The sequence below is a fragment of the Ailuropoda melanoleuca genome, chromosome 6 (genome assembly GCF_002007445.2).
Source record: "Ailuropoda melanoleuca isolate Jingjing chromosome 6, ASM200744v2, whole genome shotgun sequence".
Taxonomy (NCBI): domain Eukaryota; kingdom Metazoa; phylum Chordata; class Mammalia; order Carnivora; family Ursidae; genus Ailuropoda; species Ailuropoda melanoleuca.
Window position 1 is genome coordinate 43,149,098 of NC_048223.1, and position 24,651 is coordinate 43,173,748.

At 38.2% G+C, this 24,651-nt stretch overlaps 1 protein-coding gene across 28 annotated transcripts in view; it reads left to right on the top strand.

Moving 5' to 3' along the window:
* TCAIM (T cell activation inhibitor, mitochondrial) overlaps window positions 1-24,651 on the top strand; it is a 68,375-nt gene that overhangs the window by 12,255 nt on the left and 31,469 nt on the right. For all 28 annotated transcript variants that reach the window (XM_019793065.2, XM_019793069.2, XM_034662349.1 and 25 more), the window contains 3 exons: window positions 4,640-4,775; window positions 9,244-9,397; window positions 20,190-20,442. In XM_019793065.2, coding sequence (XP_019648624.2) covers window positions 4,640-4,775; window positions 9,244-9,397; window positions 20,190-20,442 — 543 coding nt within the window. The remainder of the gene's footprint in view (window positions 1-4,639; window positions 4,776-9,243; window positions 9,398-20,189; window positions 20,443-24,651) is intronic.

The window sequence follows — 24,651 nt, forward strand, 5'->3', positions numbered from 1 at the left end:
GAAGGTGAAAAGAATACCATCTTTCAGAATAGTTCAGTGTGAAAAGTTTAAGAGGAAAAAAGATAAAGTTTTTCCTTAGCACAGTTTTTGTCATGTTGTCGTCAAATCTATTGCTATCACGTAAAAAACCACTTTACATTTAAATTCTATAGTAAGGTCATTTGACTACTGTATTTGCTGTTTATGATATATAATCTAAATCCTACTTCAAGAAATGATTTAAGGAGTTCAACTATACAAATTTAATTGGCATTTTATAATAGGCATATATAGGATAATTGAAAGAGATCAGAAGCCCTGTAGAGAAAAAGATCATTGTGTAAAAAAGCAGAACTGATTAAACAATTACTCAGATGTCAGATTTACTCCTGGCTTCTTGGTAGCCAAGCCAAAAAAGGGAAAAATCATGTGCATTTGGCTCCAAATATATAGCTAAAATACAAGTTGACCTGTTATATAAAAATGATTTGTCAAGTTTTAGGTTTCTAAAATATATTTGGCAATAATTGGTACTTTTAAATAACTGTCCTGTTCAAGTAAATAGTCACACTCAAAAGGGTGTTATTTTGGGGAAACAGACTTTTCTTCCAACTTTTATATGACAGGAGTTCTCAAAGAAAGGTGGACTTTTTCTGACTGAATTTATGACATAGCTCTTAGAACATGGAGGGAGGAGGAGGAGAGGCAGGGAAACTAAGAAACGGAGATATAGTGTGCCCTGAAAAATTGTTCTGGAGATGTGTAGGCCTTCTTCATGTTGTGGTATCTTGATAATGTTCAGCCACAGGAAACCAGGCTAACGTATTGTATTTTCATACTGTAATGTAAGGAGAGATCATAGGAGCCTGGAGGAGTACTCGCCTCCTCCCTCGTGCCATTGACAGGCAGTGAATAGTAGTGGCTGCATAATAGAGCCACACTTTTCCAGCTTGTTTTATTCCAGCCTTCAGAAAACTGTATTTTAATCATAATGCATAAAATACAAGTTTCATAACAGTAGTTACCCTTGCCACACACAGTATCCAGTGTGATTTTGTTGCATGTCTTCTCTTTTTTTTTTTTTTTTAAGATTTTATTATTTATTCAACAGAGATAGAGATAGCCAGCGAGAGAGGGAACACAAGCAGGGGAGTGGGAGAGGAAGAAGCAGGCTCATAGCAGAGGAGCCTGATGTGGGGCTCGATCCCACAACACCAGGATCACGCCCTAAGCCGAAGGCAGACACTTAACCGTTGTGCCACCCAGGTGCCCCTACGTGTCTTCTCTTTTTTTAATGTTGGTCGTGGCCCCATATGTGTATTTTACAGCACTATGGATCATGAAAAGCACTGCTCTCGAGTAATTGCAGTGCAAATTCTTTGTTGTTAATTAGAAATCAAGTCATTTGCTTTAAGGTACGAAATAGATACCAGTAGTGACATTCTGTTACTTCAGTCTGTAAATGCACTGATCTCCTAAAGTGTTAATGGTTCTCCGTTTGATTTAACTCGAGGCAATGTTGCTCTAATACTAGGATAATTTTCTTTTTCGGAAAAATCCATGTGATTTGACAAATTTCTCACTTTACATAGTCTGTGCTCCACAAAATTAGAAGTAAATTGTACGTGTATTTTTGAAGACATACTTGAGATACTTCTGTTTAAATCCTCTAGTGCAGAGGTCAGCAAAGTATAGTCCATGGGTCAGATGGGCCCACTGCCTATTTATGTGAGTAGAGTTCCGTTTGACCACAGCCACACTCATTCATGTGCTTTATTGTGGCTGCTTTCCCTCTACAGCAGCAAAATAGAATAGTTGTAACACAGGCCATGGGGCCCACAAAGCCTAAAATGTTGACTATATGACCCTTTTTCAGAAAAAGTTTGCTGACCCCTCTTCTAGTGATTCATCTTTCAAAAATCTAATCCTTTCCTAATGTTCTATAAATCCAGATTTTCATGTGCTGAATTTGCTCAATTTCAAGCAACATAATATTGCTTTTGATTTAATTTTCCTTAATTTTGTTAAGTTTCCTTTCGTTAAATACCTACTAGACATTTATTTAACATACATTAACAGTAATCCTTGTGCCGGACCCTATGCTGTGGCAGCCATCAGATCCGCTGAGCTCTCCTGCCTCTGCAGGTCCAGTGGATTTGCCTCAAAGCCACGCTTTCCCGGCTGTCAGTGCCCAAGCAGAGCAGGCATGCGAAGTCAGGTTCATTCCAACAGACACAGGACTCTGCCGGGAGGTGCCTTTGGTCCAACTCCCTATTGGTCCAACTCCCTATTGGCCTGGCAGCCCCTCCTGGAACTTGTGCTACGGTCCAGGGCTTCCTACCCAGTCCTCCCGCCTCGCTCCTGCAGGTGTCAGACCTACTTTGTGGTCTGAAAGCTCTCCCTACCTTCTCCTCCCTTTCCCAGTTCTCTCTCAGAACTAAGTATGTTTTGACCTCCTCTTTTCAGCAGAGGCCAACTAACATAGCCAACCACAGCAAGTGTATGTAAAACATGTTTACTGCCTTCAAGGGCGCATGGTGGGTGGGTGGAGGAAGACAGGAACAAATGGAAACATCATTTACACATTATGGTATTGTGTTGCAAATATGCTGGGTAAGCAAGCAGTTTCTGTTTTTAGAGTTTAGAAGAGGGAAAGACTATAGTGAGGGTACAAAAGGGAAAATTCTGGGGGAAATGGCACCTTGTCTCCTGGCACGTAGTACTTACACGGTAATTGTTCAGTGAATGAGCACAGTTTGGGTAGGTGAAACTGGGGCACAGGGAGTGTGTTTAGGGCTTAGAAATCATGCAGAGATAAGGGAGGAATGAGAAAGGATACTGAGGGTTGGCCCAAGGGCATCTAAAAGAGTGGTAAGAAGTCACTTTCAAAAGACAGATTGGAAATGTTTACAGAGAATTTGAAATACCAGACTAAGAAGTGGATTTTATTCACAGAAGTTGAAATACCAGCAAAGGTGTTATAGTAGGGAATACAGTGGCGGTGGGGTTTTAGGAAAATTAATCTCTATATAAAACGGTAGGGAAAAGACACTAGAGGGTACATGGATTGTGAGGCTATGGCAGTTCAACTTTGTGGTGATAATGGGTGGCAGAGAAAATAGAAAGAAGGAACGGTTTCTGGGGACATTGTAAAGTGAGAAGAAGGAACCGACTTCCACATACCCAAAATCTGTGGATTTGTACTATGGCAACACTGAGAAAAGTGGTACCACAATGACAGAAATAAGGAAGATAATCCTGGGTTGCACTGCTTCCTTGCTTTCTGTGTGGAGGCTGAGATTAGAAGGAAAACAGTGACCTCGACTCCTTCTTTTAGACACATAAAATTTGAGAGGCTGTCAGGATAGCTTAAGTGTCTGTCAGACACTTGGAAATGAGAAATGAAGCTCAGATGGGGAATCAGTGGAGATGCACGTTTGCTTACACGGTCTCGTGGATTTCAGTACCTGTCTTCTTGCTTACTTTATTGTTCAGACTCCTGTTGTAGTCCTTCATGAACCTTTGTAAAAGGTTCAAATACATGTAAAAAAAAAAAAAAAAAGGTAATCTGAAAATATGTTAGTGGTTTCCAGATGGTTAAAAATCTCCATAAATGATCGTATAATCTCTATCATTTTAAAAATATAAAACCCTTCCATAGACTCAATAATGTATGAGACACACTTATACTCAATTTATACTCAATTTTGTATGAGCTAATGTATGAGACAAAGGGTACCTAATGTTTAGAATTCTTTATAAACTGTTATAGAATGGAAAAGGTTAAATTATAACTTTCAAAAATAGATGTCATGGAAGTGCTTGCCAAAAATTGCAAATAATTTCACTTGGATTTTAAACTGGACGTTAAAAAAACGCTCCTCGATGAGTTATGCCTAAATTCAAGAATGAGAATGTCAAGTTATCCAATAGGATATTTTAGCACACCCGCCATGAGGAAATAAACCAAGGGGCATCTTGTATCTCTGTTTAAGCATTGTACTCAAAATATTTTTCACTATCAAGAAAGGATTGCACTATGGATATTGAGGTTTTTTTATCTGAAGAAAAAAATGATACAGGAAGTTGTCACCATGTGCAGTAAAGCCAGTTAACATTTCAAAGTAGGCTTTGAGGGGAAATTTCATTATTATTAATTAATATTATTTTCTCATATTGCATCAGAGGAATTTATAACCACTGTTTTTAGAAACCATGTGGCATTCTCTGCTTATTAAAACTCTATTTCTTATTTATTTGTTAAATTCTTTTTAATTGAAGTATAATTGACATACAGTGTCCTGTTAGTTTTAAGTGTACATCATAGTGATTCAATATTTTTATACATTATTAAGTGATCTCTATGATAAGTTTAGTTACCATCTGTCACCATATAAAGTTATTACAATATTATGGACTGTATTCCCTATGGTATACATTACATCCCCACAACTTACTTATTTCATAATTGAACATTGCTTGTTAAAACTTGTATAGATTTCAGAAAACCACAGTTTTGATTTCTATCTTGTTTCTATGGTATTTTCCATACATAACGATTTTAATGTTATTATATGGTCGCTTTATGCATTGGGAATCTGTGTGTGTGTGTGTGTGTGTCAGTGCCTTCGTGAGTAATAAGTCTACATCTTTTTAAAAGGTTATGTCTAGAGAAGATATGTCCACACTGGTTTCTCTCCTCAAGAACTTTATCAGGAGCCGAAGCAATCAATGCCTTGAGGCCATTCTATTTTGCAGTACATCCAGATTTCTTTGGACAGCACCCCAGAGAAAGGGTAAACGTTTGTTTATTTATTTAATCTTTAGTCCCCATTTCATAAACTGAAGTTTTGCTAATTTTTGACACAATATAATACAGTTCTATAAATCTGGATTGTTCTTTTGTAGTGATAAAGTCAGTGTTTTGAACTATTTTGTAATATACATACTGAAAATTGAAAATCTAATTATTGTTGTTTAATGAAATCTGACGGAATGGAAAATGCATACATTGGGCTCTGCCCCCAGTTCCTGGCACAGAGCCCCTGACACTCTTACAACTTCCTAAGTGAGAAGAGCACTAAAAGCATCTCTTGTTCTGCTCTTTGGTCTTTGACCCCATCCCTGACACCTGACTCCTAAAACCGTTGTAAATCCCTAAATGGTAGCAGCCCCAGGAGCATCTTTTGTTCCAGCGTGGTGATCCTGGGTGGCTCCTGCCTGGAAGCTGGTCCCCAGAAAGACCAAGGCGTGATTAGAAGCTTGGAATTTTCAGCCCCAACCCTCAACCTCCAGAGAGGAGAGAAGGGCTGGAAATAGAGTTAATAATTAATCATGCCTACGTGAGGAAGGCTCCATAGAATTCCAGTAGTATGGGGTTCAGACCGCTTCTGGGTGGGCAAACACATCCACCCTGGAGGGGAGTGCTCCCAAACTCCATGGGGACAAAGGCTCCTGCACTCGGGACCCTGTGTCTCTCTTCAGCTGGCTGTTTATCTGCGTCCTTTATTTATCCTTTACGATGGTAAGCACAAGTCAGTTTTTCCCTGAGTTCTGTGAGCAGTTGTAGTGAATTAATAGACTCTAAAAAGGGGTTGCTGCAAATCTCTGGTTAGTCAAAAGCACAGGTGATAACAGGTGTGACCGTCATCTGAAGTATGTATATGGGGGTGGGGTGGCAGAGGGAGAGGACAGTCTTGGGGACCTGAGCCCTTAATCTGTGTGATCTGATACTGTCTCTGGATACATAATGTCAGAATTGAGTTAAATTGTAAGACACCCAGCTGGTGTCACAGAGAATTGCTTATTGTGGGGAAAAACCTCTACTCATTTGGTGACCAGAAGTGTCGGAAGTCAAGTGTTTTGTGTGACTATACAGGAGGCACACAGGAGATAGGCTGGGTTTTTCCTTTATATGAAAGCTGTCATTTTTTATGAAGGCAATAAAGGTATCATGGAGACTCTTTAAAGTATTAGTAGTAATGTTTTCTGAACTAGTTTTTAGAGTAAAATTGAGTTTTGAAAGAAAATTTCAGGCTTCTGTTACCATGGTCAATCTTTTTTTTAAGGATCGTTACAAGGAAAGTTTTCAGTGCCCTAAATGGTTTTCCCTTCTGTTGCATGCTGCTGGCTCACTTCCCTACAACCTCAGTTATTGTGTGCTCAAGGAATGCAGACGAGATCAGAAGTAACTTACAATAAACTTAGGGAGGATGGTCAATATTATTTCATTGGTTCTGTTATCTTCTTTAACATTAATACCTGGTTTAGGATGAAAAGGAAGTTAGAACTCTCGAAAATTTCGAACATTATTATATAATTTTTTTCTACTTGGAGTAGAAAAAAATTAATTTTGCTTCTTTGCTCTAGGAAAATATTCTGATTGTGATATTTGAGATATATGTTGGCTGTTAAAAGTCAGATCCTTTCTAAGTAATTAGTAAAATGAATCAACAGAAAAATATCCATTACTTTGAGGATGTTAATTATTTAAGGTTTTTAAACCCAACATGTATGGAAGAATTTGGCCTAGAAGTAGGTGAATGTTTTCCCACTTCTACCAATGTATCTTTTGGGTTTTTTTATTAAAACTTCTGTGTGCTCTGAAAGGTGAACTCAGCAGGCCTGGGTTACTTACACTTTACATTCCAAAGAAATTCCTCCTGGCTTTGGTATTGGCCTGTGACCACCTCCTGGGAGATAAGCTCTCAGCCCTTAGAATATCCTGCCTGATGGGAATCTTGTGTATGTGTGAGGTATTAGGCCATGCCAGATATTTTATGCTGAAAATGTGATTTTTGTTGAATGCCTGTATTCATATGTCTGAGGCCTTCTGGGTGTGCTCGGAGATTATTTGAACAGCTAAGGTCAGTCACATGGGCGTTACATGCCTGCGTGAGTGAGCCCAGTAAAATGCTGGACACCAAGACTTGGATGAATTTCCTCAGTTGAGAACACTTCTCATGCATTGTCACACGTTGTTGCTGGGAAATTAAGCGCTAGCTGTACAAATCCACTGGGAGAGGACAGCTGGAACCTTGCACCTGGCCTCTCCTGGACTCTATCCTACATGCCTTTACCCTTTGCTGATTTAAATCTGTATCCTTTTGCTGTAGTAAACCATAACCGTGAGTATAACAGTTTTTCTGAGTTCTGTCAATACCTCTCTCAAATTGAACCCGAGAGTGGTCGTGGAGAGCTCCAACACAAAATGCCTAAAATGTAATTGTTCTAGTAAACTAACATAGCTGACCCTTGAACAGTGCAGGGGTTTGGGCATTAACCCCCTGCACATTCGAAAATCTGTGTATGACCTTTGACTTCCCCCAAACTTAACTACTAATAGCCTACTGTTGACTGGAAGCCTTACCAGTAATATAAATAGTTAACACATATTCTGCATGTTGTGTATATTATATTCTATATTCTTTTTTTTTTAAGATTTTATTTATTTATTCGACAGAGATAGAGACAGCCAGCGAGAGAGGGAACAAGCAGGGGGAGTGGGAGTGGAAGAAGCAGGCTCATAGCGAGGAGCCTGATGTGGGGCTCGATCCCAGAACGCCGGGATCGCCCTGAGCCGAAGGCAGACGCTTAACCGCTGTGCCACCCAGGCGCCCCTATATTCTATATTCTTATAGTAAAATAAGCTAGAGAATAGAAAGTGTTATTAAGAAATCATAACAGAGAAAATACATTTACAGTGCTGTATTTATCAAAAAAAATCCACATATAAGTGGGCCCATGAAGTTCAAACCCATGTTGTTCAGGAGTCAGCTGTATTTTCATTTACTCTTTCAACTTGTATTTGAGTGCCTACTCAAGCCTTGGTTACTGGGTTTTTATTGGGGGTCAGTCACATAGATGTGGTTTGTCCTTTCCTTTCTTGTTTAAGTGTCACCTTTCATGAGGCTCTCCCAGATTTGAAACTGTCACCCCACCTTCCTTCCCAGCGCTCTCTGTCCCCCATATCCTGCAGTAGTGTTTCTGTTTCCCTTCCATATTAGGCATATTGTCACCAAAATGCAAGCTCTGCAGAGGCAGTTCGCCCTTCCTGGCACCTCAAGTTCAGTCCAGTCTTCTCTGCATTTGTATGGGACACCCTTGTCCCTTTTCTAGAACAGACTGAAAGTGCCATCTGCTCAGCAACAGGCCAAGGTCTCAAAGTGAAGCACAGCTATTGTTGTTAATCCTCTTCATTTTAATTCAGTTTTAAAATACAGAAAACATTCCTAGGTTTCAAAAATCAAAACTAAATACAAAGTTTACTCAGAAGTCTTACTCCTGTCCCCATTTCTTTTACCCCATTCGTATAACTTCCTGTAGATAACCATTTTTATTAGTTTCTGGGTTGTTCTGCCTATCTCTTTTTGGCAAAAATAGAAACTTGTAGCAAAACAGAATTATGAAGATTTAGTCTTACACTAGGAGGAAATGTACCTTAGCTGCTCACTGAACTATGGTAGCATATTATAATCAGTGAAACAGACAAACAAAAATAAACTGATTGTTCCTGATTTCAGATCACACAATGTGTCTGAGAAGAAACCCACAGTGATAGGAAACATGGTTACTATTCATACCTTCTGTAGAGCTATTCCTTCACTAAAGTTTCTTTTTTTCACTCAACAACCTTGGAAATAACTCCATGTCAATTCCTAGATGTCTAGGTCACATTCTTTCTCTCTTTTCTTTTTGGTTGTATAGTACTCCATTGAATGAATGTACCATAATTCAACCGGTCTCAGGATGGTCGTTTTAAGAGCCCTTTACAGAGAGAAATAACTTGCAGATATTTTCTCCCAGTAGCTTATTTGTCTGTAAACTGCTTATTGTGTTTGTGTATGTGTGTGCATGTGTGGTTTTTTTGTGTGCTTTTTTTTTTGAGTTTTTAATTGTGGATTATCAATCATTCATTTATCATGAGTTTTTAAATGTGAATTAGCAATCATGTATTGTCAATCATGTATTAGAGATATTTAGTCATAGGTAGGCTTTTTCCACACCAAAGTTATAAAGGAGTTCAACATGTTTTCTTCTAGTACTTACGTACTTTTTTTTCACATCTTAGCCATAAGGAATTTGTTCTGTTACTTGTAAGAATGTGGATCCAATTTTATTCTTCACCAGAGAGCTATGAAATCCCAATGTTTTTAATACTAAATTATTTAATACCCTCAATAATGTGTTTAAAGGTCAGGATATAATTTCTGTTGTTTTCTTGTTCTATTTTGTGTGTAAATGACCCTTGACGTTTTTTTCCAGGAAGTCAATGAAAATTCTCTTAAGAGATTAAGTGTCTACTTAGAAAATCTCCAGAAACCAGGCTTCAAGTCTTTGAAACCAACTCAGCTTACATTTTATGTAAGAGAAACAGAGCAGAATTCCTCTGAAGGCCAGGAACCGTTTAGCACTTCCGGTATGTTTTATTGTTTCTAGAGTTTCCCTTGCAAGCTGCATGATAAATATGTTCATTAGGTCTGCCATTGCCAGAATACCTTTGGATTGAAACCTTGGTCGTAAAAAAATAATATTATTTAATTGATTGTTTTCCTAGAATTAGATTCTATTCCTGGCTACCTGTGTTTGAACAAGCCTTTTTTTTGTGTGTTTAAACTTTTTTGTCTGTAAAACTGAAATGTTCCTATTTGTTCACTTCCTATTTCATGTTTTAAGTGTTAACCATGTATATAACAATTTACATTTTTTTAAAGTACAGCCTATATTCCCTTATTTAGTCATGATAATACCCTGTGAAGTACGTAGTATTTGCCCAAGTAAATTATTTGCAAGGATTTTACCAGGACCGGAGATGGAATGTGGGTCTTGAACCTGAACCTTTCAACTCCGGCTGTAGGATCTTTCTAATCAGTCTTAATAGATAGCCTTCTTTCTGGCTCTTTGTACTGCTTTAGCCCTGATCCAGAAATACTTAAAATTAAGGACAGATAGTGGTTTATCATTTCTCTAAATATCTGAATAAAGGGATCATCCTTTTGGCGATCCTTGAGGAAATAACTTTATTTTTAGAATGAACTTTAAAATAATTTAAAGGTTTACCAAGAGCTTTCTGTGAGTGAAGGTTAAAACAATTAGAAAATGCACTATAATTTTTCTTTGACATAAACAGACAACTCAAAAACTGATAGGTTTTTGGGACCTAGAATCTATTTCTACCTCTGCCAGTGACTAGCTGTGTGAGCTTAACATCTGGTTCTTCATTATTAAAATGAAAGAGGTTAAGTACTGTGTGTAAGTACTGAAGCATGAAAGAAGTTAAGTACTGTGTTTAAGTACTGATGTACTCACAGTGCTACTCTATACCTCGGGCTCGCAAGGCTCTCAGGTACTCGAATGGAGCAAGGAGGAGCTTGATCTAAAAGGTGCTGAAACAGGATCTTTATGTTGAAAACAACTTCCTACCCAGTCTCTTCAGGAACGAGCATGTGATAATACATTTTCTCTTTGTTTTCTTACTCTCTCATGTTTGAATGTGGGAGATTAGGAATCGGAAACTCTTTCCTTGACTGTTTCTCCATCTACCCTTGATTTGAGAATTTTATTAAAAATAGGCACTATTGGAGGGAGGAAAAAAGATGGCAGAGGAGTAAGGGACCTTTTTTCAGCTGGTCCCCCAAATCGAGCTGGATATCTACCAGACCATCCTGAACACCCACGAAATCAGCCTGAGACGCAGGAAGATACATCCAGATCTCTACAAACGAACACCTGCGGCGCTGAGCATTGAGGTACGAAGCGGGGAGCCGTGAATTTGCTCACAGATATAGGAAGATAAACGGAAGGGGGAGGGAGCCGCCGCTCTCGGGCCCTGGGAAGCAGTAGCCACCTGCACTGGGGAACGGGTGGACCAGACTCGCCAACCGGTAGCTGCAAAGAAACCAAACTGAAACTGGGAGCTCGGGAGCGCACGAACCAGACTGAAACAGGGAGCTTGGGAGTGCGCGCACGCGACCAGACTGAAACCAGCGCTCTGGACTGCGCATGAACCGCACTGAAACAGGGAGCTCAGGAGCGCGCACAGAAACTGGGAGCAGCCGGCGGTGTTAGAAGCACAAAGGACAGAGACCTGCTGGCCCTGGGAGGGAGGACTGGGAGAGGGGCTGTGGGGCGCACAACCCAGGACGCTGTGGGGTTTTTAGCAGCACTGACAGAAACAGAGTTAAAGTGGCCAGGAGCTCAGTGAAGAGCTGACTGTGATCTCTCTGTTGTGAGACAGAAGCTAGGATACGGCCACTGTTGCTCTGACTCTCAGAAGAGTCACAGAAAGCCGCCAGGGAAAGCTGCCAGAGAAAAAAGCCTGGAAAAACCAGTTCTCATTGTGCCCATCCCCGCCCCTCCCCCCCACCACCACAGGAGACAGGGCAACTCTACCCAAACAGGGTTGCCTGAGTATCACCACGGCAGGCCCTTCGTCCAGAAGCAGGCCGAAAAAACAAGAAGCCCACAAACCTAATGTCCCTATAAAACAGGTGCATCTTGCTTGGGTCCTGGAAAATAATTTGGGCTCTGTACATACCCGCAACCACACCTCATCAGAATGACAAAGAGGAGGAATCCCCAACAAAGGAAAGAAACGGAGGCTGTGTCCTCTGCCACACAACTAATGGATATGGATATAACCATATTGTCAGAAATGGAGTTCAGAGTAACAACGATCAAGATGATGTATAGGCTTGAAAAAAAATTAACGAAAATATTAATGAGCATATAAAATCTCTAAGGGCAGAAATGAGAGTGAATCTGGCAGAAATTAAGAATGCTCTGAATCAAATACAGTTCACACTGGATGCTCTGATGGCCAGGGTAAACAAGGCAGAAGAATGAATTAGTGAGTTGGAAGATGAGATGATAGAAAAGAAGGAAAAAGTGGGAACTTGGCTTAAAAAACTCCAATCTCAAGAATGTAGACTACGGGAGATTACTGACTCAATGAAACGTTCCAATGTGAGAATCATCGGTGTCCCCAACTGGGTGGAGAAAGAGGTCTAGAAGAGATATTTGAACAAATTGTAGCTCAGAAGTTCCCTAATCTGGTGAAGGAAACAAGCATTCATGTCCAAGAGGCAGAGAGGACCCCTCCCAAGGTCGATGACAACAGACCTACACCACGGTCACATAATAGTGCAATTTGCAAATCTTAGATCCAAGGATACAATCTTGAAAGCAGCCAGGGGGAAGAGAATCCTCACCTACAGAGGGAGGAACATCAGAATAACATCAGACCTGTCTACAGAGACCTGGCAAACCAGAAAAAGCTGAAAAGGCATATTTAGAGCACTAAGTGAGAAGAACATGCAACCAAGGATCCATATCCAGCAAGGCTGTCATTCAGAATGGATAGAGAGACAAGGACGTTCCTAGACTGGCAGAAACTGAAAGAATATGTGACTACCACGCCAGCCCTACAAGAAATATTAAGGGGGTTTCTATAAAAGTAAAAAGACCCCAAGAATGATACAGGACAGAAATTTACAATTTATAGAAACAAAGACTTCACAGGCAACATAACAACATTAAAATCATCTCTCTCAATAAATACTCTCAATGTGAATGGCCTAAATGTTCCCATAAAATGCCACAGGGTTGCAGATTGGATAAAAAGACATGACCCATCCATATGCTGTCTACAACAGACTCTTTCTGAACCTAAAGATACATCCAGACTGAAAGTGAAGGGATGGAAAACCATTTTTCTTGCCAACAGTTCTGAAAAGAAAGCTGGGTAGCAATTCTCATATCAGACAGATTAGATTTTAAACTAAAGACTATAGTTAGAGATACAGAAGGACACTATATTATTCTTAAAGGCTGTATCCAACAAGAGGATCTAACAATTTTAAATATCTATGCCCCCAACATGGGAGCAGCTAGATACACAAGCCAACTCTTAACCAGGATAAAAAGACATATAGATAAAAATACATTAATAGTAGGGGACCTCAACACTCCACTCTCAGCAATAGACAGATCACCTAAGCAGAAAATCAACAAAGAAACAAGAGCCTGAATGACATACTGGGCCAGATAAACTCACATATATATACAGAACACTACACTCCAGAACAACAGAATACTCATTCTTTTCAAATGCACATGGAACTTTCTCCAGAACGGACCATATACTGGGTCACAAAACAGGTGTCAATCGATACCAAAAGACTAAGATTATACCCTGCATATTCTCAGACCACAATGCTTTGAAACTGGAACTCAATCACAAGGAAAAATTTGGAAGAAGCCAAACACTTGGAAACTAAGAACCATCCTGCTCAAGAATGGGTGAACCAGGGAATTAAAAATCAGTTTAAACAACTTATGGAGACCAGCGAGAATGATAACACATCGGTCCAAAACCTATGGGACACTGCAAAGGCAGTCCTAAGGGGAAAATACATAGCCATCCAAGCCTCACACAAAGGAATAGAAAAATCTAAAATGCAGTCTTTATATTCTCACCTTAAGAAGCTGGAGCTGAAACAGAAGAACAGGCCTGACCCACACACGAGAAGGCAGTTGATCAAGATTAGAGTGGAGACTAATGGATTAGAAACCAGGAGCACAGTAGAGCAGATCAAGAAAACTAGTAGCGGATTCTTTGAAAGAATAAATAAGATCGATAAGTCACTGATCAGACTTATTCAAAAGAATAGAGAAAGGACCCAAATTAATAGAATTATGAATGAAAGGTGAGAGATCACAACCAACACCAAGGAGATAGAGACAATCATTAGAAACTATTGTCAACAACTATATGCCAATAAATTAAACAACCTGGAAGAAATGGATGCCTTCCTGGAAACCTATAAGCTACCAAGACTGAAACAGGAAGAAATTGATTATTTAAACAGACCAATTAATTATGAAGAGATTGAAGCAGTAATCAAAAACCTTCCCAAAAACAGGAGGTCAGGGTCTGACAGATTCCCCGGGGAATTCTACCAAATATTCAACGAAGAAATAATACCTATTCTCTTAAAGCTGTTTCAAAAAATAGAAGGAAAACTACCAAACTCATTCTTTGAGGCCAGTATTACCTTGATCCCCAAACCAGGCAAAGACCCCATCAAAAAGGTGAATTACAGACCAATATCCCTAATGAATATGGACGCCAAAATTCTCAACAAGATCCTAGCTAATAGGATCCAACAGTACATTAAAAAGATTATCCATCATGACCAAGTGGGATTCATCCCTTGGATGCAAGGGTGGTTCAACATTCGCAAATCGATCAGTTTGATAGATCACATTAAGAAGAGAAGAGAAGAACCACATGATCCTTTCAATTGATGCAGAAAAAGCATTTGACAAAACACAGCATCCTTTCCTGATTAAAACTCTTCAGAATGTAGGGATAGAGGGTACATTCCTCAATTTCATAAAAACCATCTATGAAAAGCCTACAGAGAATATCATTCTCGATGGGGAAAAGCTGAAAGCCTTTCCCTTAAGATCAGGAACATGACAAGGATGCCCACTCTTGCCATTATTGTTCAGCATAGTACTAGGAGTCCTTGCAACAGCAATCAGACAACAAAAAAGAATAAAAGGTATTCAAATTGCCAAAGAAAAACTCAAACTGTCTCTCTTCGCAGATGACATGATACTCTATATGGAAAACCTAAAGTCTCCACCCCCAAATTACTAGAACTCATAGAACAATTCAGTAATGTGGCAGGATACAAAATCAATACACAGAAATCAGTTGCATTTCTATACACTAAAAATGAGACTGAAGAAAGAGAAACTAGGGAATCGATTCCATTTACAAAACCGTAAGATAATCTCGGAATAAACTTACCCAGAGAGGTAAAGATCTATACTCTAGAAACTGCAGAACGCTGATGAAAGACTTTGAAGAAGACACAAAAAGATGGAAAAACATTCCACGCTCTTGGCTCAGAAGAATAAACATAGTTAGAATGTCTATGCTACCCAGAGCTATCTACACTTTCAACGGCACGCCAATCAAAATACCAATGACATTTTTCAAAGAGCTGGAACAAACAATCCTAAAATTTGTGTGGCACCAGAAAAGACCCCAAATCACCAAGGAAATGTTGAAAAAGGAAAACAAAGCTGTGGGCATCATGTTTCCTGATTTCAAGCTATACTACAAAGCCGTGATCACCAAGACAGCATGGTACTGGCACAAGAACAGACACATAGACCAATGGAACAGAATGGAGACTCCAGACATGGACCCTCGGCTCTATGGGCAACTAATCTTTGACAAAGCAAGAAAAAAACATCAGTGGAAAAAAGACACTCTCTTCAAAAAATTGTTCTGTGGAAATTGGACAGCTATATACAAAAGAATGAAAGTTGACCACTCTCTCACACCAGACACAAAGATAAACTCCAAGTGGATGAAAGACCTCGATGTGAGACAGGAATCCATCAGAATCATGGAGGAGAACATAGGCTGTAATCTCTTCGACATCGGCTGCAGCAACTTCTTTCATGACACATCTCCAAAGGCAAGAGAAACGAAAGAAAAAATGAACTTTTGCGACTTCATCAAGATAAATAGTTTCTGCACAGCTAAGGAAACAGTCCTCAAAACAAGGAGGCAGCCCATGTAATGGGAGAAGATATTTGCAAATGACACTACAGATAAAAGGCTGGTATCCAAGATCTATAAAGAACTTCTCAAACTCAATACACGAGAAACAAATAATCAAAACAAAAAATGGGCAGAAGATATGAACAGACACTTTTCCAATGAAGACATACAAATGGCTAACAGACACATGAAAAAATATTCAACATCATTAGCCATCAAGGAAATTCAAATCAAAACCACATTGAGATAACCACGTTACGCCAGTTAGGGTGTCAAAAATGGGCAAGGCAAGAAACGGCGAATGTTGGAGAGGATGTGGACTAAGGGGAACCCTCTTAAACTGTTGGTGGGAATGCAAGTTGGTACAGCCACTTTGGAAAACAGTGTGGAGGTCCCTTAAAAAGTTAAAAATTGAGCTACCCTATGTCCCAGCAATTGCACTACTGTGTATTTACCCCAAAGATACAGATGTAGTGAAGAGAAGGGCCATATGCACCTCAGTGTTCATAGCAGCATTGTCCACAATAGCTAAATCGTGGAAGGAGCCGAGATGCCCTTCAACAGATGACTGGATTAAGAAGCTGTGGTCCATATATACAATGGAATATTACTCAGCTATCAGAAAGAACGAATNAAAGAACGACTACCCAACATTTGCAGCAACATGGACGGGACTGGAAGAGATTATGCTACATGAAATAAGTCAAGCAGAGAAAGACAATTATCATATGGTTTCACTCATTTATGGAGCATAAGAAATAGCAGGGAGATTGGTAGGAGAAGGAAGGGAAGAATGTGGGTAAACAGAAGGGGGAATGAGTCATGAGAGACTGTGCCCTCTGGGCAATAAACTAAAGGCTTCAGAGGGGAGGGGGGTGGGGGATTGGGATAGAATGGTGATGGGTATTAAGGAGGGCACATATTGCATGGTGCACTGGGTGTTATACGCAAACAATGAATCATGGAACACTACATCAAAAACTAATGATGTACTGTATGGTGACTAATGTGACATAATGAAAATTTTTTTAAAAAATATACACTATTCTTCATTATTCAAAGACAAAAAGTCAACTCATAGCCCTGTTATGAAGGAACCTCTCTACTGAAGAATGCTTAAGTGATAATAGTAATAATAGCAAGTAATTAGGTTTATCACTCTAAATGACAAAATTCTATTTGAAATTGTAAATAATCATAAATGTGCTGTGTAAGATCATATATTATTTATAAATACTCTTTAATAGATACACAGTCAAGATTAGGCTACGAACTGAAAAACTTCATATACTTAGGCATAGTGGTCTACTTAGATCTGATGATTTCTCCATGACAGATGGAATGTATGAAGGCAAATTACATCCTTTTTAGTTTTTAAATCAAGAATGTTATCACCGTTCTGTTTTTATTTGTCTGTATTTGGGAGAGTCAGGATCATTTCTAGTAGCTGCAGCTGCCACTTTCATGACCACCATTTACTGGGTTTGTCTTGAGTTTGACTACACCTGGAGCTAAAGAATAAGCCAGGTCTATTTGTTAGGGAAGGAGCTAACAGAGGGAAACAGAAACTTAGGAAGTTTCACACAGCAAGTTAGGGACAGAGCTGGTACTAGAACTAATGTCTCCTCAATCCTAGTCTAATGTTGTGATTTATACACTTCATTATCCTTCTTTAAAAATATTGTTAGGGGCGCCTGGGTGGCTCAGTCGTTAAGCAGACGGTCTGCCTTCAGCTCAGGGCGTGATCTTGGTGTTCTGGGATCGAGCCCCACATCAGGCTCTTCTGCTATGAGCCTGCTTCTTCCTCTCCCACTCCCCCTTTGTGTTCCCTCTCTTGCTGGCTGTCTCTCTCTGTGTCAAATAAATAAAATCTTAAAAAATATATATTGTTAGTAATCATTTTTACCTTTGTCTTTATGACTGAGATTGGCACTCAGACAAATATTTAAAACATTTTTATGTCTTTAACCTCTTTATCTGATTATAAAATTAAGATCATTGATAATTAAGATAGTAATAAGATTTACTACTGTTTACTACTGATTTTCATTACTAAAATTAAAGGCTTAAATCATTTCTTTTGCTCTACATTTTTGGTGGCCTATGAGGAAATAAACTTCCTTAAAACAAGTAGAAGATTCACTGGGAGCTTTCTATAAGTTAATGATAAAACAAGTAGCTATAGGCAGCTGTGGCTGAGTAAAGACAGAAATCCTCTGCTTTCGTTAATGGTAAACTTTGAGCCTTTTATTAAACAAAAATGGATTATAGAAAAAAATAAATTCAAAATGGGAGATAACATACAGCTCATATGACAAAAAGATAATGTATAAAAAGCTCTTAGAAACCAAAAGGAAAACACAAAGTAGCTTCATTAGAAAAATGGGCAAAGACAATGGCCAAACAGTTCAGGAAACAATATATACAAATAGCCAACAAACATTAAATGTTTAGCTTCAGTAGTCAAATCCAAACTAAACTAATTAGGTACTGTTTTCTAATAAAGCATATGTGCATTCCTTAACCCTTACATTGGATTAAATAATTAATGGGATTGATAAGAGGGAAACAGGTTTATTTTTGACTGAGCTCTTCCTAACCTCAAACACAGGAATTAGGACTTTCCTTTCTTTTTTCACTGACTAGAACAGCTCTCCTGCCAGTATTTCTCACTTTATCATCTAATGATTCAAGGAATTCAACTAAAAAAAAACTTTCTTAGTTTTCATGTTCTAGATTCCTTAACTCTGTGTGGCAAGGAGAGTATCTGTCTCTTGAGAATAATTTAAATTGTGGTATTGTCATCAGTGGCAATGACAAGAAAATACATTCCAGCCTTATATGAAAAGTGAAAAATTAAAAACTTTTATGTCCATCAATTTCAGAAATGTCAAATAAATTATGCTTCGTTACCTTCATTATATGGACTGTATATATAACTGCTATAAGGAGTGGGTTAATCCATATGTACAGACATGGAAGAGTCACCAAGCTTAAATAACAAAAGCAAGTTCAAAGTGATATGTCTAGAATGATACTATTTATGTATTAAAAGGAAACAATTCAAACTGTAGGTGTGTGTTTGTGTAAATAAATAGGGGTGTATATCCTATGTAATGTACACACATAAGCACATAGAAAAGGTCTAGAGCAATCCTGTCCAACAGAACTTTCTGTGATGATATAAATGTTCTGCATTTGCACAAATACAGCAGCCACAAACCCCATGTGACTGTTGAGCACTTGAAATGTTAGCATGACCAGAAACTGAATTTTAATTTTGTTTAATTTTAATTAATCTAATTCTAAACTGCCACATAGGGCTAGTAGCTACCATACGAGATAGTGCAGGTCTAAAAGCATAGGTACCTAACTGTTAATAGTGGTTACGTCTAGGGTGCCTGAGTGGCTCAGTCGTTAAGCGTCTGCCTTCGGCTCAGGGCGTGATCCCGGCGTTATGGGATCGAGCCCCACATCAGGCTGCTCCGCTGGGAGCCTGCTTCTTCCTCTCCCACTCCCCCTGCTTGTGTTCCCTCTCTCGCTGGCTGTCTCTATCTCTGTCGAACAAATAAATAAAATCTTTAAAAAAAAATAGTAGTTACGTCTAGTAAAGATGTGAGGTTGTATGCCTGTTAACAGGAGACTTTTATTTTTACTATATGTATCTCTAATTTCACAGTGAGAATGTACTTAAATAATAATGTTATAATTTTCAAAACCAAATAAAAATACTTTTTTTTTTAAATGAAGAAAGAATCAGCATGCTGTATTGGAGAAAATACTGGTCTTGGAGTCAGCTCAGATTTAAGCCCTTGCTCTGCATTCTTTTGAACCTCCTTGAGCCAGATTTCTTCACATTTGCAGAGAGATAATAATCACATGGTTGGTGGGGTGTTGATACATAAATGCAGCTAGAACCATGCCTAACACCCAGTAATGAAGAGGAAAAAAGGAGAAAACAGTAGATTTCCTGTTGAGGATATAACAAGTTAGATTACTAACATTAGCCCACCGACTACCCAAAATCAAAATCAGATTGTGAAGCATTAACTTTTAAGCAATTAGGGAATTTCACATCCCTTCCAAAAATATTGAGTTATTAGGTAGTTGGGTAGACAAGTGTGAAGACAGTGACCTGTAATCACAGAGAAAATTTGAGATGGGTTTGTGTCACCCCTGAGACTAGACTGTCACTGCTCCCATGTGAACCACTGTCATGGTATAACCTCCCCGGCCCTCCTCCCCCCCTTTGTCTTAGTGCCAGCAACCATCTTTCATGGACACTTGCTCATAGAGAGGTTTTCCATCTCTTAGACTATAGAGACCAAATTATGGGCAGCATTGAAAATATTCTGAATCCCCTCCTTGGGCTAGAATGGGTTTGGTCTCTAGTATGAAGCTAGACAAGGAACTGACGGAGGAATTCGTGAAGGTAAAGATACTGTGGTATAGTTTTGGAGAAGGGAAGTAGTTTTCTGTTTATAGATTATTTGCCAGTAGGTAGATTTTAATCAGTAATCAAGTGTTTTTAAAAGATTTTGATTTTATTTATGTTGCATGAAAAAGTGTTTTTAAATAAAGCGAATAATCATCTGTATTAATTGTTTGGGGGAATTATATTCTCTAGGATTTCGAGCAGTCAAATTTACTTTGCACACCAGAGATCTGCTAAGCACAGTGTTATATATTCTCAACTCCTGCAGTTTATCTGTTGAACATATCCAAAGCTCGAACACTAATGTGCGTCCCCAGCCTCTCAAGGAGGCCAAGAGGATGCCTGACAGGCCCATCAAGTGGGACAAATCTTACTACCACTTCACTGGATTCAAGGACCCTCACGAAGACCCGGAACAAGTCTCGAGAATGGAAACTACCCTAACGTATGTAAAAGTTCTTATTTAACTAAGCTTATTTGTAGTTCATATTTAAAATGAAAGTCTAATTTTCCAGGAAAAGTAATTCTATCAATATAGTTAATCCAGTAACCATTATGAAAAAGATGTTTCAGGTTTCTTAAAGTTGCCAGAATACTTTTCCAAGTGTATTTGATTTGTATTCTTTTGATACCAAACACATGCAGGAGATTGTTTTGTTTTAAGTTTTAAAAATTCTGCTCAAGTTACCCCTGGTAAATGGAGAAAGGATATACCTAAGACTATTAAAAAAAAAAAAAGTTAGCCTTCTTCATGTGTTAAGCATCTCCAATTTCTCCAGGTAGCTCAGCAGTAATATCCTTTAGTGTAATAATCCATACCTGATAAAAATGCATGGAGATAACATTTGAAAATATCATCTGGGGGGTTATAAAGTAAGCTCTCAGCTATAAAATAAATTAGTCCTAGCGATGTAATAATGTACAGCCTGGGGACTGTGGTTAATAATACCATATTGTATATTTGAAAATTGCTGAGATAAAAGATCTTCTCAGTTTTCATCACAAGAAAAAAAATTCATAATTATGTATGGCGATGGCTGTTAACTAGACTTACTATGGTGATCATTTTGTAACATATACCAATAACAAATCATTATATTGTATACATGAAACTAATGTTATATGTCAATTATATCTAAATTTAAATAAACATATCATCTAGAATGTATTGAGAAAGAATAATTTTTAATTATAAAAAACCATGTATGAAATATTTCTCTTTTATTTGTCCTGTTTGTAAGGCACCATTGTTTTTTAGAGTAAGTCCTTTTTGGACCCGTAAAGACCAGCCATCCTCTGTTCCTGTGGTTGTACCTAAAGAGTCCATGGCTCGCCACAGGATTCCCGCTTATGACAACGTGGTGAATTACCCTTGATTATCCACTGGCAGAGCATTTGCTTGGTAGATTACCTACTAACTCAGGAATCCCTGCCCTTGTTATCCCTAGATTCCCAATATAGCTGCAGAGACAAGAAAGGAGCAATCTGGTACAGAAAGGGAGACAGACCTGTTTGAAGGCATGTGTACATGTCTGTGGGATGGTGTACCTCTGATCTGTGTGTGTAACTAGTGGGTAAATCACCTCCCTAAATATGTGGATTTTAATTGTTCAAATTCTCTTTGTAAACAAAACCAAAATGAAAATGCGACTTTGGAAATGATAATTTAATGACAGACCAGAAGTAATGAAGATATAGAGGTAAAAAAAAAAATAGTCATGGTAAGATAGAAATTGATGATTTAAACAAAGGTTAGAAAAACAGAAGAGATGATTGAAGGTAATTACATGCAGAGGCGATGATGGAAGTTAAGTAGATTGCTGTAGCATGAGCCGCTCCACGCCCCTTCGAGCCAGTCTCGACCTTCTCCCAAACACTGCCCACTTTGAAAGCACTTTCCTGAGCGCTTATTCAACAGTTTGTCTTACGTGAGTTTTTCGTGGCAAGGATTCCAGGAGCTTTTATCATAAAAGCCAGAATGGGATCTGTATCAATTTCTTCTTTCAAGTATTAATTTTTTTAATTTGTAATTATTTTTAAAATAATTATAAAATTGTTGAACCATTGGAGAGCTTTCAACTCATGAATTGAGTGATGCTGCCTCATAAGATGTAGGGTAGCTGTAACACAGCCAAAAGTTGTTAGCCACCGCAGTCATTTTGGCCATATGCAGTTCAAGTTTTTATTTTTGATTCCTGTATTGTTTAATTTCATCTTATATATTTAGGTTGCAGAAGAGGAATCAGAAGGAGCACGTGCTGAATTATAATGGTCACAAAGAACATAAAAATGATAATTCTTCAAACTTACATCAAACTGATCTTTACTTGATTTATAAATTGTATTCACCTGATCAAAATTTATTCTTGAAAACATGTTAAGCTACTTCTAATATTTCAAGATGTAATATTTTAGAAAGATGATATAATAGCAATGTTATTAAGTGTAGACTGAAGTAGTCTCTTACTATTGTGAAATAAAACACAGAAATTGTGAAAATAAATCAGCCAGGATTTTTTTTTTAAATAGAAGAATTACCAGGTTATAACAGCTCCAATGTGTTTTCATATTACGTTTGGTAATTCCTTTCCTTTTTTTTTAAGTGGTAATTACATTTCAATCCACATTTTACATGCTATGTAATTCTGAATTTTTTAGCAAATTGTGCTTTATCTTACTTCGAAATCAGCTTAGTGTATAACCATGTAAAATAGATAAAATGAAATTTTTAATGCCTCAGGAGTTTTTTCCTATCCTGTAATAGAAGTTTGCCAGTCTCAAAAAAAATTAGGAAATGCCCCTCCATGGACATGTTGTAGATTTTAATATGTCCGTATTTTGGGTATATTCTCTAATTATCAAATAATATTATAACAAAATGGATTTTATTTACATAATTTGTGTTTGGAAGGAGCCAGTAGGATCCATGTCTTTCTAAACAAATAATCCTATATGTAATATCTTTCCAAATGAAAAAATATGCCATTGAACTATAGAAAGACCATTGAAATGCTGTTCTGGCAAGCACTGAGATCCAGTAAATGTCAGACTTCGTTTTTTGCATTCGAATTTTGTTTGAATTATGTTTCACTTTCAGTGTTGAAGTTCTAAATCAATCTTAGAGTCCACAAAATGCCACATTGGATGACTATAACATTGGAACTACTTCTGTAGAACATTTGAAAATTTTAGTCATGATTTAACTCATATCATGCATTTATTTATTTTTCCCCTTTCTATAAGGCTAAGTCAGTGTTTTTCATATAGCAAGTATAACACAACTTAGTGATTTGGGACCAGCAAAGTTGTTTTGCTTCTTCTTTCTTCTTCTTTTTTTTTAAATTTTTTAAATATATGTTTTCAGTAAGTAGTGTTTCTCAAAATACTTTAATTATGTGGAAACATATATGTATGTGCATGTGTATATACTGAGTCACCATTCAAAATTTCTTACTATGAAAAAAAAATTTTCTTACTGTATGGGTTGCAATCCAAGAAGTTTGAAAAGCTAATGGTGTAAATGCCATACTTTGTTCCATGCAGTTTGAGGCCTAGGAGTTTGAAATTTATGCCATTTTGACTATATTGCGATTAGGGCTCATGGCTCCCCTTTTCATCCTCTTAAACCCATGAAAAACTGAACTCCTCGGCTCAATCCCAGGACCCTGAGATCATGACCTGAGCTGAAGGCAGATGTTTATTTATTTTATTTATAATAATATTTTTTATTATATTATCTTAGTCACCATGCAGTACATCCCTGGTTTTTGATGTAAAGTTCGATGATTCATTAGTTGTGTAAAACACCCAGTGCTCCATGCAATACGTGCCCTCCTTACTACCCATCACCAGCCTATCCCATTCCCCCACGCCCTCCCCTCTGAAGCCCTCAGTTTGTTTCTCAGAGTCCACAGTCTCTCATGCTTCATTCCCCCTTCTGATTACCCCCCCTTTCTTTATCCCTTTCTTCCCCTACCGATCTTCCTAGTTCTTATGTTCCATAGATGAGAGAAACCATATGATAATTGTCTTTCTCTGTTTGACTTATTTCACTTAGCATTATCTCCTCCAGTGCCATCCACGTTGCAGCAAATGTTGAGAAATCATTTTTTTGATAGCTGAGTAATATTCCCTTGTATATATGTACCACATCTTCTTAATCCAGTCATCTGTTGAAGGTCATCTTGGCTCCTTCCACGATTTAGCTAAGGTGGACAATGCTGCTATGAACATTGGGGTGCATATGGCCCTTTTCTTCACTACGTTTGTATCTTTGGGGTAAATACCCAGCAGTGCAATGGCTGGGCCATAGGGTAGCTCAATTTTTAACTTTTTAAGGGACCTCCACACTGTTTTCCAGGAGTGGCTGTACCAACTTGCATTCCCACCAACAATGTAGGAGGGATCCCCTTTCTCCACATCCTCTCCAACAATTGTTGTTTCTTGCCTTGTCTATCTTTGCCATTCTAACTGGCGTAAGGTGGTATCTCAGTGTGGTTTTGATTTGAATTTCCCTGATGGCTAATGATTTTGAACATTTTTTCATGTGTCTGTTAGCCATTTGTATGTCTTCATTGGNGGTGTTCATTGGAAAAGTGTCTGTTCATATCTTCTGTCCATTTTATGATTTGTTTATTTGTTTCTCATGTATTGA